This window comes from Vulpes vulpes, chromosome 12 (genome assembly GCF_048418805.1).
Source record: "Vulpes vulpes isolate BD-2025 chromosome 12, VulVul3, whole genome shotgun sequence".
NCBI lineage: Eukaryota > Metazoa > Chordata > Mammalia > Carnivora > Canidae > Vulpes > Vulpes vulpes.
Genome location: NC_132791.1, coordinates 161,983,421 through 162,000,535, shown reverse-complemented (window position 1 = coordinate 162,000,535; position 17,115 = coordinate 161,983,421). Strand labels below are relative to the sequence as shown.

The 17,115-nt window shown below is 44.8% G+C and overlaps 1 protein-coding gene across 33 annotated transcripts in view; it reads right to left on the bottom strand.

The window, feature by feature from the left end:
* The window catches only part of CAMTA1 (calmodulin binding transcription activator 1), an 845,853-nt gene extending 832,972 nt beyond the window's left edge, over nt 1-12,881 (bottom strand). For 13 of the 33 annotated variants that reach the window (XR_011996026.1, XR_011996024.1, XR_011996025.1 and 10 more), the window contains exon 1: nt 12,718-12,881. Coding sequence is in view for 16 of the 33 variants with exons in the window: in XM_072731157.1 (XP_072587258.1) it covers nt 12,718-12,742 (25 nt within the window). In the remaining 17 variants the exon portion in view is untranslated. Of the gene's footprint in view, nt 1-2,709; nt 2,774-12,717 lie in introns of all 33 variants that reach the window. The other 20 variants (XR_011996021.1, XR_011996020.1, XR_011996029.1 and 17 more) reach the window with 6 other exon arrangements.
* Between the last annotated feature and the right edge of the window lie 4,234 nt (nt 12,882-17,115).

The window sequence follows — 17,115 nt, the reverse complement described above, 5'->3', positions numbered from 1 at the left end:
CACCATTGTTTATTTTTAAAAGCATTCTGAAAATCATGACTTCTCCATTCTTTCTTACTAAACAAATGATTTCTGTTTATGGTCCTTCACCAACAATAAAGGCAAGGAAGCTCATGGAAGTGGGGCTGAGGCAGGCTGGTGGAGAAGGTAACCAGGAACATCCACAACCGCTCAGAGCAGCACCACAGCAGTTAAATCCATCCTCAGTTGCTCTAGACATGGCCACAGAGGCTCGAGACTAAACATCCCTGGAGAGGACAGATAACAGCTGTCAAGGATATCAGCCAGTTAGAAAGGTTGCCGTTACCGCCAGATTTGCATCAGAAGACACCCGGACAGGCAGCAATGGGTCACATATAGGATAATCAGATTCAGTGGAGGAAGACTGATACTCCTTGCCTCCTGGGATGCCTGGAATCAATCACTAGGCCTCGAATTTGGTCAAGTCATCTATGATCAATTTCTGGAGGACCCCTAGGAAGAGAAACAAGTACTTCAAAAATGTTGAGTGGCCACTCACCGCCTTTTGCTTGTTACAGCTTTCTTTTTAAGCACAATGGCCTCTATCAATAAAATTAAAAAGGGAAAAAACCACCATCAGAAGCTCTGTCAAGGCAAATGACCCAACCGGCACATTTCCTCAAGGCAGAGACAGGAAAGATGTGGCAGAGAATGATGACAAGAACACCAGGAACTTTAACTTGCCCCTCAGTACCTTTAACTTATGAAAAAAAAAAATTGAAACACAAATTATGTTGAAGGGCTTTCCAAATGCCAGGCTTGTAGCATCTGGAGTAGGCCCAAGAGAAGATCCTATGTAATCCATTTTAGTGGACTCACCAAAAGTCCCCAATCCACAAGTTTTCGGGTTTAAGATTTTATTTATTTATCTGAGAGAAAGAGCACAAGCAACAGGGAGAAGCAGAGGAAGAAGGACAAGCAGGCTCCATACTGAGGGCAGAGCCTGAAGCAGAGCTCGATCTCATGACCCCAAGATCATGACCTGAGCTGAAATCAAGAGTTGGATGCTCAACCGCCTTAGCCACCCAGGTGCCCCTCTAAGAGTTTCTTAATAGGAAGAGTCTTGTTTACTGAATTACCAGGAATCTATTCATTTCATAAAAGTTTTATCAACCAACCCCAGAAAATACAATCAAATGAATATAAATAAGACTGACTACCCTACACAAAAAAAGCCTGAGGTTAGCAGACACCTCTTCATCCGTAATCATATGATATGTAAGTCTATTTCTCCAAAACTGTGAACTCTCATCCACATTAGAATAAAGAGCTGATTTATGGGCTGACTAATGGTAATGGAACAGCCAAGCAGAATGAACATTTCTGTACCATGCAATGCATCTTTAACAACTTTAAAAATTTAATAATTTTTTACATTTTTTAAAGTAAACATTCGTGACAGGTGTTAGACCTAAAAAATTAAGCCCTCTATGTACACCAGGAAGAAGGCACTTCAGTGACTACAGTTCAAATTCCTCCAAATTCCTCCTACACAGCTTGAGCTGAAAATATTAATTCTTGATCGAGAGCAAGTACCTCAAAAAGAAGAAACAGTTACACAGACTGGAAGAGCTGCATTCCAGCAAATTAGCCATAAAGCAAATTCCATACATCCAACTTCACTGTCATCCTAAATCAGGACAGGAAAGAACTCTATGGGTCATCACTAAGACAACCCTTTACTCAACACATGAATCATCTCAAAATTATTGCCAACTAACTCAGTACACAAGATCTCAAGTCTAGGGAAAGCAGGAGGAGAAGTTGTGCCAGAACCAAGAGTGATGAAGTAGAGTCTGATAAGAAGAGAAGGTTGTGGAGGCCAAATGAAGAGGCTTCTAGTACGTGGTCTACATAAGTGGCAGCAAGAACAGTAGAAAATATACCACGAGCTGGGGTCCTTGGTCCTACTTGCCAGGTTCCTGGCTATGAAAGAGAAAAGCAAGAGCTGGAAGCCACAGTGGTCTTGCATTAAAAGCCACAACAGATACCTAAGCCTTCATGACCAGAGGACTCATCTAACACTATCTGGTTTGGGGCATGACAAAACTGTGCCAACACGGACACCACAGCAAGAGTTCCCCATGTTCTGAAATTTAGTATCAAACCCCGTAACTTTTCATAAATACTGCAGTAGAATACAGCATTAAAAATTAGAGAATGTTTGCAGAGACCCTCTACCATTAAATATTCCTTTCTTCCATAGTATTTGCAATTAGATTCCTTCGTAGAAATTATATTTAAATCATTTTAAAACATCTTAGTTCTTAGGAAAAATTATAAAAATTTAAGTCATATTCAAATGCTTATTCACATCTACTTGCCCTTATTTCTTTTCTTAGAGTACCTAAGGACAAAGGACAAGACTAAATGACAGACACACATCTCTGTTCCCCGTCAGACAACTCAGTGCAACCTAAAGAAACAAAGCTCTCGTTTCATTCAGGATGGGAGCAGACAGTATTTCTGAGTTGCCATGAGGTTTAAAAAGTCATCTCAGGAGCAACACTGGGTATCAATCAAAATGGCTGCAGTTCGCATCAGCTACTCTAGCCATAAATTGTAACTGAGCTAAAATGATTTCTAAATATAACACACTTTATTTCTAAATGTTTCTTGGCAATTAAATATCTAGAAAGTCAACAAACCCCCAAGAAAGCAGAGAAAATGAACTTTTTGAAAGCTCACCATTCATCAACTACAGGAAGCTTGAAAGATGCCACACGCCAGAGGCTCAGCCTCAAACTTGGCCCTGCAGAGGAAAACTGCAAATAAGATTTCTTCAAGAACTGCTCTCACGCAGTACTAAATTACAAGCAGTGACCTCCCTGCAGTGACCTCCCTACAGGAGAAATGGGAGTCCACAGCCACAGGGAATACCCTGGAGTGTGCTGCGCCCCCAGGGGGGTAGAGAGGGGACATATTCAGACACTCAGGTGCTAGCATGCCAGTTACAGAGTAACAACTACAGGCTGCTCATAATCTGTTTCAAGCAACAGAGTTACTGAAAATACTTCAAGACCAACACAGTGCCCTCCCCTGCTCCCCAAAATTCCAAATGCATTCCAAAAGCAATTTGAGTAGAACATAATTTAAGGCCCAGGCCTCACCTCTCTGAAATAAAGTAGATCCTCCAATTTGGCCAAATTATAACCAAAATGCTACTTTAGAACAAAGGAACTGCAGCAGAGCACTCTGAACTTCATGAGAGAACAAAAATATAGTGTCAATATGCTCACAACAGGGCTCAATCCACAAAATCATGAGGTAATTAAACTGACTGGTTTTAGGTTTCAATCTGTTTCGTGAGAAACCCTGTCCAAACTACACTGATGCAAATCAGCATGAGCAACTATAGCTCTATCAAAACAACCCCAGTATCTTATCTTTGTTTTACCTTTTATCGCTGATTTATGGGCTGACTAATGGTAAACTGATTTGTGCATGTGCCAGAAGTCAGTTCAGGAATACAAAACGAGAAGAGAGAGTTAGAAGAGCAAATTCATGAATGAAAATGCTGACGTCATAGTTCAGCTCTCAGCAGAGCTCAGGGGAGTCGGTGAAGAAACAGTGTACCTTTTGGGATGTTAAATCACCAGGCATTTAGGAAAGGCGATAAAAGAGAAAAAGCCCTTGCTCAGGACAGGGAGGGTGAAAAACAGAGAAAGAAAGAAAAAAAGAGCTGTATCAATCTTTTCCCTAGACCAAAATTGAAAAATGCTCAATGTGTATGCCACAAACAAGGATAACTTCTAAACTATGCAACTGCTTCACAATCTTGTTAAAAGTAATATTTCGTAAAGATATGGTTAGCATGTCTCTAAATAAGTACAATACAGTCCCATCCCCAACCTTAAATCTTCCTCCTACCACATGCCATCACATTCAAAGAAAAGAAGGCATAATATAGTTTTAGTTCTTCTCAGAAAATTACCTGGTATTGCCATACCACACCTAATTTTGACCAATTCTGAATATAATGGGGTGGGACTCCATGATCTCAGGCAAGCTACTAGAATTTTTTTTGTGCTAGGGGAAAAAAAAAAAAAAAAAACGCTTTTATCTAATGATATAATATAAACTAATAAAAAAAAGATTATAAAAATTTGATTTACTTAGAACTATTAAAAGCGGCTAGTGGTGTGGACTGTTCACATTTTTCATCTCTTGGCAGGGCTGAAAATACAACCAGTAATACAAACTTCTGTAAAGTTTAGACACGATTTCCTAAAATCCTTTTACTAAGGACACTTAAGTCACTGATTCCTAGATGCCTAACGCTTCCCAGGAAATTTAAGATTATTACATTCTTAGAAAATAAGCGACCCCCAGGTCCTTGGTAACCTCTCCAAAGCACAACACTACAAGGACATCCTCTCTTTACCATTCATATGGCTTAAAATAGCCATTCACCCAAAATGGGATTTTTTTTTTAATTTAAGCAATAAACAATTTTGCCAATAAACATTTTAAAAGAAGATCTTATTAAGTTAAAATGCAAACATACCAGTTTTATCTGTAAATCTAAAATGTTAAAAGAGACCATCTCACATTTCCACCACAAATATCTTTGATAGAACATCACTACCCCCTTGTGGATTTGCAATAAAAAAATCCTTATCTTTTATGTTCACTTTTTAAATATATCATTCTGAACTTCCATTAAAGTTTACATTTTCTTCACCAAGAAGGGTTATTTTATTCCAATTACTTTTTTAAAAAGAGAAAAAAAAGACTTAACATTTTAAAATAATCAATCCCATTAGCTTCTTTATCTTCTAAGCATCTCCATGTTGGAGAGTGTTGTTCAAACAATAGCTCTGTGTGCCAATTTCAACATGGTACCCACGCCAACATTCCATTTTTCCTTAGAATATCTGAATTTACACTTCCAATCATTACTGTAGATTATCTTCAATGATAAATGGGTAATTTCTTCACTAGTGCATCTTTTTTCTATTTGATAATTTCACACTTTATACCAACTTCTTTTTATCCAAATGGTTAGATATCCAAGTGTCCCAGAAAACCAATGGGGCACATACATCCTCAAAAGTAACTTTTCAGACAAGGATTAAAAATCAAATCTAAGTCTCAAAAAGACTAACTCTTGATTGTATTACTATACTTTCAGAAATGCTTTCTGGCAGTCTAAGTCACCCCGATGAAAGGGAAAAAAAAAAAAAAAGATAACACCTGTTTTTCAAAACTAGAAAGAAAGGTGTTCTTTTTCTCTCTTTGTTTTTAGTTGCAGGAGTACCTCCAGTTGTATCTGCAGATCATTCTAATAAAACACATAGATACATCCTGTTAAATGCATACTGTAAAAAAGATTAAATAAACTTCAACATCTGCTTTATCATGTGTTACAGACACTAGACTTGGCTTAAAATATAAATCATCTCCACAATAACATATCGGCTACAGAGAACAAGTCTTAGTCCTGACTAGTCCCACTGCCGTCACTGGAGTTAGCTCCCCATTTGCTCACAGATGTTGAACACAAAAGTAGGAACACAATAACTTACTACTATTATGAAAAGTAAACCCCAGTTTTCCTTCCAATGGTTAGGTGAAAATAAAGGAAGAAAAACAATCCACATTGAAAGTATTTTCAAGTAACTAAATACACAAGCTTACCTTGTGGTAACGGATAAGGAAAAATAAAAGACACAATGTGTGATCTTCTGCTAAATGAATGCTATGTGTTCCAAAGGCTTTCACAGGTCCTCCCCAAAGCTAGTGGCTCAACCGTACAGTAGGGGCAGTCAGAGCTGGCCTTCAGTTTGCCTTTTTTGGGATTTTATCATGATTTTTGTTTGGGGATTTTTTTTTTTTTCCTGAGAAGGTAGGTAGAGATATTTCAGGTGACACTAGAAGTAAAATTAGTGGTGAGAGTAATGCCACTTAACTAGTCTCCAAGCAATATAACACGTTTAAAACCATTAAGAACTTAAATCCAAAGGTTTCTTTGAAACCATGTCATTTTGTACACTGGTAAACTATAAGACCACACTGCAGAGCGCCGACTGAGGAACACAGCCCCAGACCAGCCCATCTCCCCCAAAGCCACTTTCTGGGTAGTCGCAGGCAGGAATATGGTACATGACTTGAAAGGCCTGGCTAAATCTGAAAAAAAAGTAAATAAAATGTGACTGCACTTTTCCAAGTGAGTAAAGGACTTGTATATGAGAACATGCAACTACTCTATTAAGAATGAGCAAAATATGGGGTGAATGCAAAAGAACTATTTAAAAAATATCTCTGAAAAAAGAAATACCTCTGGCCATTCCATCTTATGACACATCCATCAGCTGAAAAGAAATAAACAACCCTCTTTAAAAAAAAAAAAAAAAGTGGAAAGGGAAGTAATATGGCTGACACTTGGCCTTTCTTTGCAGTGGGGTACATAATATTTTTTTTTTTTAGTCCAGGGTAATGAGCTAAAAAATGCTCAAGAAGCATTACCAATCTTTACACAAGGACCCATGACCTTCTACAAGCAATGGCACTCAAAGCAGAAAGATGCAATACAACCTTAGAAATACACAGCCAAAAAAAAAAAAAAAAAGAAAGAAATACACAGCCAGCATACTGTGGGTAAAAAAACACCTTTGTCCCACCATATAAAAAATCAGGAACTGCTATTATCAATATATACAAGAGAAACACTATCCTTACCAACACATGACAAATATCATGGGATGGAAGACCATCACATTTGACAGAACAGCAACACATCTTAATGACAGGACTGATGGGCACTACATCCAAGGATGGCACAAAATATAGGGATTGGATAATGTCTGGTCAACCTATATCCTGAACTTGATCAGGTTTGCAAAATTAAAAAAAAAAAAAAAAAGAAAAGAAAATAAGAAGGAGACAGATTACACACTATAACCTGGAAAAGAAAGTGAATGACTACGCAACCCTACTTATATTATGTGGACAAAGAAGTAGAGTACAAGAACACTTCCTACTCTCACCCTCAAATACACCAAAGACTATAACTAGTATGACAGTAACATTATTAGAAGACCCCCACATATTTGTGAATGAAGGTCCCAAATGAAGTAGTATACTTGCTGGCTCTGCCCAAAGAAATTTACCATTATAAAGCCAAAAAGACAGAAGGAAGCTGGCTAAACGCAGCAAAATCAAATTTTCAAAATCCTACAAGAGGCGTCTCAGATGCCAGAAGGACACAGTGTTTCACCCTGAGATGCTATCCACTTACAAATACTATCACCCCTGGCCTTGTAGCTTAAACCCCATTTCATCCCTCTATCCTTAGGGGGACAGAGGTGACACTGCCTCTTACTACTACAGGACAAAAGGAATGGTAGGCACCCCACTTTCCCAGAGACAGAAAGACTATGAAAACAGTAGACCTACACATACTTTTTTATAATAATGACAAAGGCAATAAGGAAACTTCTTCATATGGGAAAGAAAGAGAGGTAGGACTTAGGCCATCTAGAACATCAAAAAGGGCAGAATAAGTGATTCTAGAAGATACAGAACATTTAGAAAATCACCTGTTTTAATGAAAACACATATCACCTGTCCCCACAAAAAATCTTGTCACACATTCACGTGAATAAAGGACACTGCCAAATCACAGACTATAACAACCCTGAATAAGACTTAAGAGTGAAATACTAGCACAACTGGTTTCTACAGACATTGTGGAGGGGAAATCTGATTTAATATAGAATGAAAAAAATACATTCCAGATTAATTCTTTATTATTATTACCATCATTCAGCATACCAAACCTAAATCCAAAAATAATGAGGCTATTTACCCCAAAAAAAGATAGGACACAAAAGCCTATTAAAAAAGTATAAAGTATTAGAAATCACATAATAAACAAACAGTGACAATTTATATTAGATATCTAGCCAAAGAATGGTCACCACAATTAGGCATTAAATTTAGATATAACACATCCTGGCAGCAAAAATGTTACAGCATCTCATTCAGTTCTTACTATCCAAGGATATGAAATATACCAGTTAATCCTAAAAGGAAATTATTTTTCTACCCTTTCCTTCTATAAAGGATGCGTTTGATTTTATGTTCTACACAATACCTAGTATGTTCTATACAATACCTGGTATGCTGCTGTTCAAATGTTAAACAAGCATTCCAACCAACCATGTATGCAAGCGACTTAAAAGTTAAGCCTAGCCATTTAAAAAGAAGATTGACCTTACTTTTTTCTACACATAGTCTGAGGGAAAGCTGTTAAGTGCCTCTCACACTGCCTTCCACCCTCTCCAACACCCCCAATCCTGCAGGGAATGAGTAAGAGTTCACTGAGATAGTACACCATTAGAGTATCTTTTTTGCAAGACTACATTCCAAACAATCACAATTCCGAAAATAATTCCTTAAAAGAATATATAAAAAGACAAACACAAGATACACTGAAATGTCATTCATGCTAAGAGGTCTCAGACACAGTCCCATAACCACCACAGATCCCTGCACATAACAGAAGCTCAGTGAATGTCTCCAGAATGAATGCGCTCAGTGACAGGATATGGATGCAAAAACAGCTTCTCTCCAAAAGGACAAATTCAAAAGTCCTGCAAAGAAGGCAACGGACACCACTATCAGGGGAAAGAAAAGAACACGAGAATCACCTTCCATTGCTTTTTCCATAAAGAAATCGCAAAGAAGTACAACTGCACACAGCGAGGTATTTCCCTAAACCTTAGAAAATGGGAAATGAAAAATGGCCCAGAGCAATGAAGGAGAGGTTAAAAAAAGAAAAGTTAAACCACAAGATGGGCTACTTTAAAATCACTGAGAAAAATATTAAAATCCCACCAGGAAAAAGAAAATAAATAAATAAATAAATAAATAAATAAATAAATAAATAAATAAATAAATAAATAAATCCCACCAGGCACATGGGCTAGCATAAACACATAAACAGAGAACTAAAATAACGCCACCTGACACTAAAGAATAGGCTACTTTAGGGAAAGCCTAAACGCTAAAGAAATGGAAAAACATGGGTAAGCAGGATATATAAATATGGCTCAAAGAACAAGCAAGTGCAATCCTACTCTTTCAGAAAGGAAAATCCAAACCAACCTGACCTTGAGTAGAGGCTGCTATGTACACGTCAACATTCTGAATTCACTAAATGATGAGATAGAGAAACCCAACATTTAACAGCAGGATAAGTCAAGTCTTCAACAAGACAAGGGAAGAGATGTCCCATGAGTCACCCAACCTTGTCCAAAAAGCTGGAGGTAAGGGCTGAGGGGGAGGAGAGAGTGATGTTCTAACAGAAAAGATGTAAAAAAGAAAAGTCCTTAAGAGAACCCATCTAGCAAGACTGCGAGAGAACACTGTGCACTGGAAGACTAACAGGGAAAAGCTGATTCCCATCATCTGCGGGGCGGGTGCCACAGAAAGTACAACCACATTAAACTCAAAGAGCCTACCTTTACACACTAAGCTCGAGTGTGTTCCTCTAACCCTTACCGTTTTCCTTCCACTGCCCCACTGTACAGAGAGAGCACCCCAATTAGCAGAAGAAACCCAGAAGGGCAGTCGATGGCAGGCAAAAAGACAGGAAAGGATCCACCACTGGAAGTGAGATGGGAACACTCACTCTCCTGGGAACACCCCAACATCTACAGCAGGTACTCAACCATCATTTTCCAAAGGTCATTAATATCACACCCTAAAAACACACAATTCCATCAAGCTGAGTATAGATATACAGACAGAATGACAATAGTATAAAATCTTTGAGAAAAAATAAGGAAATTGAGGTTAAAAGTGATCCTCTGGAGCAGTGGGTTTTATGCCCACTGGATAGCTCCATATTACCTGAAGGGCAAACTCTTGAAGTCAAAGCCTAATGCTGACCAATTCTCCAGATCACCTTGCCTCCTTACTTACTACTCCAGCTGGAAACTCTTTACTCAAAAAATGTTTAACGGTCCAAACACTCAGAGTCTGACAGAGCTCGTTGGGGAGGATGGGTCTCCACACAAAGCCTGTCAAAAAGTAAGACTTCACTGTTGAGTGACAGCAGCCATTCCAAGCTCCGTGAGCGAAGGGAGCAGGGCCCCAGAGGCCGCTCCATCATGGCCGTGCCCCAGAGCCAATCTGTAGACTGTGATACTCAGGACTAACCTGGACAACAGTCCCTCCCACCCTTTGATGAAGTGTCACAGGCCTTCCCAAAGGTACCTTTTCCTAATGTGCAAACCTCTCTTGATTATTTAAATGGCCAAAATAAAACAGCGACATATATACAGCTGTTCATTCCTAGTTCTGTGACAGAAACACATATTCTCACCCCCTCCTATGGATGCCCCAAATACATGAAACTCTTTCCCCTACCCAGCAGCAAAGAGATCAAGATGAGAACTTTTCACCTAGGAAGAATCAAGCAGAGAATACTGCCCCTAAATTCAGAATGCCTAAGTTTTGGTATGCGTTGGCAGGACTCTACACTTCATGTATTCGGGGGCTTGGTGAGCATTCAGGATGTCATTCTGCTTATTCAGTACAGTACAAATGACAAATGAAAGAATGGTAAGAATTGGCCATTTATCAGTGAGTTTTCTGATTCTTCTAAGCCTGAAGAGTTACTGACAACAGCAATATATATATCCATATACGTACACATTGAGGTCCCCACGAACATGCAGAACACAAAGCTAGCCATCTAACCCTTCCAACTTAAGCTGTACACGTGACAAGTGTGACTTTATCTGGGAATGCAAACCTACATGTGTATATCCATAAACAAATGCATGGCATTTTGCCTTTTGCCAAAAGAGAACCAAAGCAGAAAAAAAAAAAAAAAAATAGGAAGCATCCAAATTTCCCCTTCACCTGAAAGCTAAAAGATCAAAAAACAACAACAAAAAAGTTAAGATCCCATGAGAGACAACACGAGGCCAAAGGAAGGTTCTAGTACAACAAGAAGCACACTAGCAACCCCTTCCCGAATGGCACGTGGGCGACATGAGTGTCTACACTCCCTTTTCTAGATGGAAAGGCATATGGCTTCTTCTTACCCAGCCAACATGAATACAATTTAAGAAAATCAGGAAAAGTCAAGGTAACAGGCTCACTAAATATGGCTGACTGGGAAACAGAAGCCAGAAGGAGGATATGGGTTCTCTTAAAAAAGAAATGGGAAGTTTATTTCCAGGGAAGGTTCAAAAACTCTTGTATGTAGGATATACAAAGTCAGGTTCTCACTGCACAGAAGATAGTAATGGGAACACCAAAAAAGAAGGACACATGACCACATTCCTGGTAGGGTAGTGTCAACTGGTGAATGCTGCCCCTACCTCAGGGACAAGAGTGAAATGGAAGCAAAAACAGACCCTTGTTTTCCTGAGACACAGAGGAGTAATCACCGTGGCCCCCTCTCACTCAAGTACTGGGCACCATGGAAGCCCTGCCCTACATCTGATCCAGGCCCCCACCCTCACCCAGACAAGAAACTCCTGAAGACAGAGAACACGTTGGGGGAGATGGACAAATGGGGAAAGGAACACCGTAATGTCCAGTTTCTCCCCTAAGAAAAAGAGGCCAAGTCAAAGGGTATTCAGGAAATGAGCTCACCCTAACCCAGGAAAGTGAGCACAGAGTATGCATAATCTGTAAGAAGTATCTGCCTTCCTATTTAGAAATGACTTCAGAGCTGCACAGGCCCCCACTACCCTCTGGGTGAGGGAAGAAGAACGTGGGGAGCCCGAGTCCCCTTGTCCTGGCAGAAGGGTCAATAGATGGTGTGCAAAGGCCCCAAAAGATTCCACGGAAGATGAGAGGCAGGCTGAGACAGACCCCTCTGCCAAAGAAGGATCAGGGTCACAGAAGGTAAAGGGCAAGGGAGTATGGAGATCCTCACTTGCCATAGAAACGGAGACCCCACCCTCCTAGCTGCGAGGGGTGCAAGGGCAGGAGTAGGATGGGAACGACTGCCAGGGGCGGAGATGCTGCGCAGGCCCCCTTCCCAGGAAGGGAAGGGGGAGGGGTCACACGAGGCCCTTCTGCCCGGGGACGCTCAGCAGGAGGGGGTCCCCCTGGCGGGGAGAAGCACGGGGCCCCCCGCCGGCTCTGGGAGGCGCCCACGGGGCTCCAGGGTGATGCTGGACGGAGTCCGCCTGGCCCTGCCGCCCGAGAGCCCCCGGCGGCGCGGCTGAGCGCAGACCGTGTCCCCGACCGGGACCGGCCCGGGGCAGCGGGGCGCGGGGCCGGAGGGGGCCCGAGGCGGATAAACTTTCCGCCCCGCGGCCCCCACCGGGCCCGGCGCGGGGGGCGGGGGCCGCGCCGCGGGCCCGGGAGCGGCGGGGATGCCCGGTCCGGGTGGGGGAGGCGCCGGCCCTCCCTCCGCCGGCTCCTCCTCCTCGCTGGGCCCGGCCCCCGCCCGCCGGCCCCCCGCCCCTCCGGCCCCAGCCCGCCCCCGGGTGGGGGTGTGCGGCGCCGCGCTCCGCCGCCCGGCGAGTCACCTCAGGACCCGGCCGCGCTCCGCCCCCCCACTCGCCGCCCCCTCCCCGGCCCGGGGCGCCCGCCCTCCCGCCGCCGCCGCCGCCGCCGCGCCCCCGCGCTCCCGCCCGGCGCCGCCGATGCCCGGGATGTCCGGCGGGGCCGGGTCCCGCCGCCCGCCACGCTGCCCCCGGCCCCTCACGCGCCGGCTCTTACCTTCCGGCTTGTTTTCGGCAGCCATTTCCCCTCCGCGCGCCACATCCTCCTCCTCCTCGCGACCGGGACCCCGAGCGCGCGCCTCGTACCGCCGCCGCCGCCGGCCCAGCCACCCCGCCGCCGCCGCGCACCCGCCCTGGCCCCGCCCCGCGGCCCACGCACTGCGCCCGTTGGGCCGCACGCCTGCCACTCATCCTGCCCGCCACCAATCGCCACGCACCAGGGGTCTCACTACTCTCCGGGAGGAGCGTCCTATCCGCCAGGCCCATTGGCTGGTCACCACCCAACGGAATGAAAGGATTGGTGAAGAATCAACGCCCCCTCCCCACCCACTCCCAGGAAAGCCCGCCTTCCGGACCTAAACAAAGCTTCCCAGTGGCCGGAGCCGGGAAGAACTGCCCAGTCAGGACAGGGCCGACACGGAATATTTCCTCGAGGCCGAGACGTGGCTCTTTGATTGGGCGTCACTGCAGTGTTTCCCAGGCCGTCCAGGCCAATCAAAGGGGGTTCCCGGAACTCGGGAGCGGCGAAGGGAAGCCCCGCCCCCGAGCGTGACCGTCAGGAGGAAGGCGCTCGCTCATTGGCGCGCTGGGGCTTTTCCCGCGTGCTCCCGGGGCTGAAGGACGTTCCCGGGGAAGCCGCTGCCGGCGCGTGGGGTCCCGGCGGCGGCGGAGGACGCGGCGGGATCTCCGGAATCCCGCGGCCTGCCGCGGCCCGGCGACAGCGCGGCCCGGGGCTCCGCGGCAGAGGTCGGCCGGGCGCCGCGCTCAGAGCCCGCCGGCCCGGGAGTCCGGGCGTCGCTGCCGGCCGTGGGGGGAGGGGCGCGTCTTGCAGGCCCCGCCCCATCCCCTCCCCCGCGCCCGCGCCCGCGCCCCCGCCCCCGCCCGGCCCCGGCGCCCTGCGCCCTGCGCCCTGCTCCCCGGGCCGCCCGCGCCGCCGCGGCCCTTCACGCGGGTGCCCGGCCCGCCCGGCCCCGCCGGCGCCCGCCCTCCGCAGCCCGCCTCCGGTGTGCTCCGTTGTCCCCTTTTCTAGCGGCTTAAAATACTGAAACTTTATTTTGGTCACGTTGGCCATGTGACCCACAGAGCCGATGACTCATAAGTGCTTGTCCCGGGATGAGGCCGCCGGAGGCAACGTTGGAGGAGCGCTGAGCCGCGGCGCGCCGGCCCGGAAGACGAGGCAGGCCAAGTTCCCCTCCGTCCCGGGCGCACGGTCGCCGCGCTCCTGGCGCGTCCCCCGGTGCCCGCGCCGCGCGGCTTGGCGGTGCCAGCCTGGAAACGGGTCCCCGAGCCTCCCGCGGGGGGCGGGCGCACGGCCGCGGCCGCTCGGAAAGCCCAAGTGCCCGCCGAGCGCGGAGCAGCCGGGAGGTGCCCCCTGCACCCTGCGGAGAAAGTCAGCCCTGGTGCACGTGGGCAGGTGCAGCCCAAACAAAGGAGAGGGTAGAAACCTCCAAGTTAGGGCGGGCGCGGGGCCCGGAGGAAGAAAAGTTAGTTGAAGGAGCACCAGAGCTCCAACCCCTCTCTGTGGATCCTGTCTGGTTTACGGTGGGAACATTGGACTTTCCCCCCTTTGCTACTGTTGAGGACGCCTAGCAGAATCCGCGAAAGGTCTCTGTTGGAGAATCTTGGCGAGAAGATTTGACTGGCAGAGTGAATTCTGTGCCAGTCTTAAAACAGGCGTCCTTTTCTAGTGTTCACAAGTAAAAATTTCTTATGTTTTTCAGAAATAGGGGCACCTGGGTGGCTCTGGTTGAGCATCTGCCTTCGGCTCAGGTTGTGATCCCGGGGTCCTAGGATGAGTCCCCCATCGGGCTCCCCCGCAGGGAGCCTGCTTCTTTCTCTGCCTCTGTCTCTGCCTCTCTGTCTCTCGTGAATAAATAAGTAAAATCTTTTTTTAAAAAAGATAATTTTCCATAAATAAAGATGTCCCAAGAGAATGTTTTGTCTTAGACTCTCCTTTTTCAACAAACTTTAATTTTATGAGCCTCAAAAAAAAAAATGCAGAATTTTGACAACTAAGGTACAGTAGTTTATCGATCAGCATTCTTAATAGGACTTATGTTGACAATTTGAGTAGGGAAACATTCCTGAAAGTGCTGGTGGCATTGAAAATTAGTATAACCCTTTTGAAAAGCAATTTTACTGTATGTATTAAAAGCCATAAAAAACGTCTACATCTTTTGACCCAGTAATCTTACTTCTGGGAATCTATTCTAAGGAAATAACACAAAATGCCAAAAAAGCCGTATGTGTGAAGGTATTCTTCACAAGATCGCTGTATTTATGACAACAACGATTTGGGAGCCTAAACAGGCTAATGTTGGGTATTTAGGAAGACCATCAGAGAAAAAAATCTTACCCATTCTAGGTGAGGGGGAATAAATTATTCAAAATTATGATGCTAGTTTATTATATATGATGTGGTTCTAGTTCTAAAAAAAACTGCATTTTGTAAAAAAAAAAAAAAAAAAAAAGACTGATACAAAACACATCCAAGAAATAACATTTAGGTGATGGGGAGTGTTTTTTTCTTACTCTCTATTTTATAATATGGTCATAACTATACAGCTGTTATGATTAAAACATGCATTTAAGGGGCACCTGGATGGCTTAGTGGTTGAGTGTGTGCCTTTGGCTCAGGTGGTGATCCCAGGGGTCCTGGGATGGAGGCCCACATCGGACTCCCTGCAGGGAGCTGCTTCTCCCTCTGCCTGTGTCTCTGCCTCTCTCTCTCTCTCTCTCTCTGTGTGTGTGTGTGTGTGTGTGTGTGTGTGTCTCACAAATAAATAAATAAAATCTTTAATTTTAAAAAAACATACATTTAAATTAAAAGGTTATTTTTATCCGATGCCCAGTGGAGGCCAGACACTGTGTTAAGTCCTGAGGATATAAAGGTGAATAAAGTTGAGTGTCTCCCCCACCAGGCTCACAGCCTAGCAGGGGTTGACAAACATCAACCACAGCAAGTCGCAGGTTAAGGTGCAGTGGGGACACAGAGGTCATGAATATCACCAGAACTTCAAAAGAAGCAGGACTCTCACAGTGGAAAGCACCTATGGGAAGCTCCTTAGACTCCCAACAGAAATGGCAGTACTCAAAGTGCAGCCTGCATACCTGGGGAGGTGGGGGATCCTTAAGACTCCTGTGGATCTATACGGTCAAAATCGTCTTCCTAATAATACTGTATCAGTCTCTCATGGGTGTACAGTAGGGTTTTCTAGAGGCCATATAATGTACATCAACGTAGAGCAGAAGCAGATAGGAGAATCCAGCTGTCTTCTATTAAGTGAGGGATTAAAGAGACCTGCAGAACTGTAAAACAATGCCGCCCTCATCATTAACTTTTTTTGTTTTGGAAAATTTAGTTGTTGTTTTCTTTTATTTATTTTTTTTTAAGATTTTATTTATTTTTTTCATAAGAGAGAGAGAGGGAGAGAGAGAGAGGCAGAGACACAGGCAGAGGAGAAGCAGGCTCCATGCAGGGAGCCTGATGTGGGACTCGATTCCGGGACTCCAGGATCATGCCCTGGGCTGAAGGCAGGCACTAAACCACTGAGCCACCCAGGGATCCCCTGGAAAATTTAGTTTTTAGTAAAAAGAAATACATATGTTAATATGTAATAGTTTATTATTTTTTTAAGATTTTATTTATTTATTCATGAGAGACACAGAGCAGAGACATAAGCTGAGGGAGAAGCAGGCTCCCTGCGGGGAGCCCCATGCGGGACTTGATCTCAGGACCTAGGGATCATGACCTGAGTGGAAGGCAGACGTTCAACTTCTGAGCCACCCAGGCATCCCTGGTTTATTATTTTTAAGTGAACTCATAAATATTTCTTAAATTTCTGTATATACCTAAGCTAAAAATGAACATCACAAGGTGCCTGGGAGACAAAGTCAGTTAAAGGTCCAACTCCTGGTTTTGGCCTAGGTCATAGTGTCAGGGTCATGAAATCAAACATCACAGGGGGATCCATGCTCAGTGCTGAGTCGGCTTCAGAATCTCTCTCCCTCTCCCTCTAAAATAAATCAATAAATCTTTTTTTAAAAAAATAAACATACTACAAATAAAAGTTCTTTGGAGTCCTTAACAATTTTTAAGAGTGTAGAAGGAGGGATCCCTGGCTGGCTCGGTGGTTGAACACCTGCCTGTGGCCCAGGGCCTGACCCTGGAGACCCGGGATCAAGTCCCACGTCGGGCTCCCTGCGTGGAGACTGCTTCTCCCTCTGCCTGTGTCTCTGCCTCTCTATCTCTCATGAATAAATAAATAAAATATTTTTTAAAAAAGAGTGTAGAGGGATTCTGGGTTTGAGAACTACAAACCCAAAGGATGAGATGCTGGGGGTGGGGTGCTGGTTGCCATGCTGGGGTCTTGGTCAGTTCAAGCTGCTATAACAA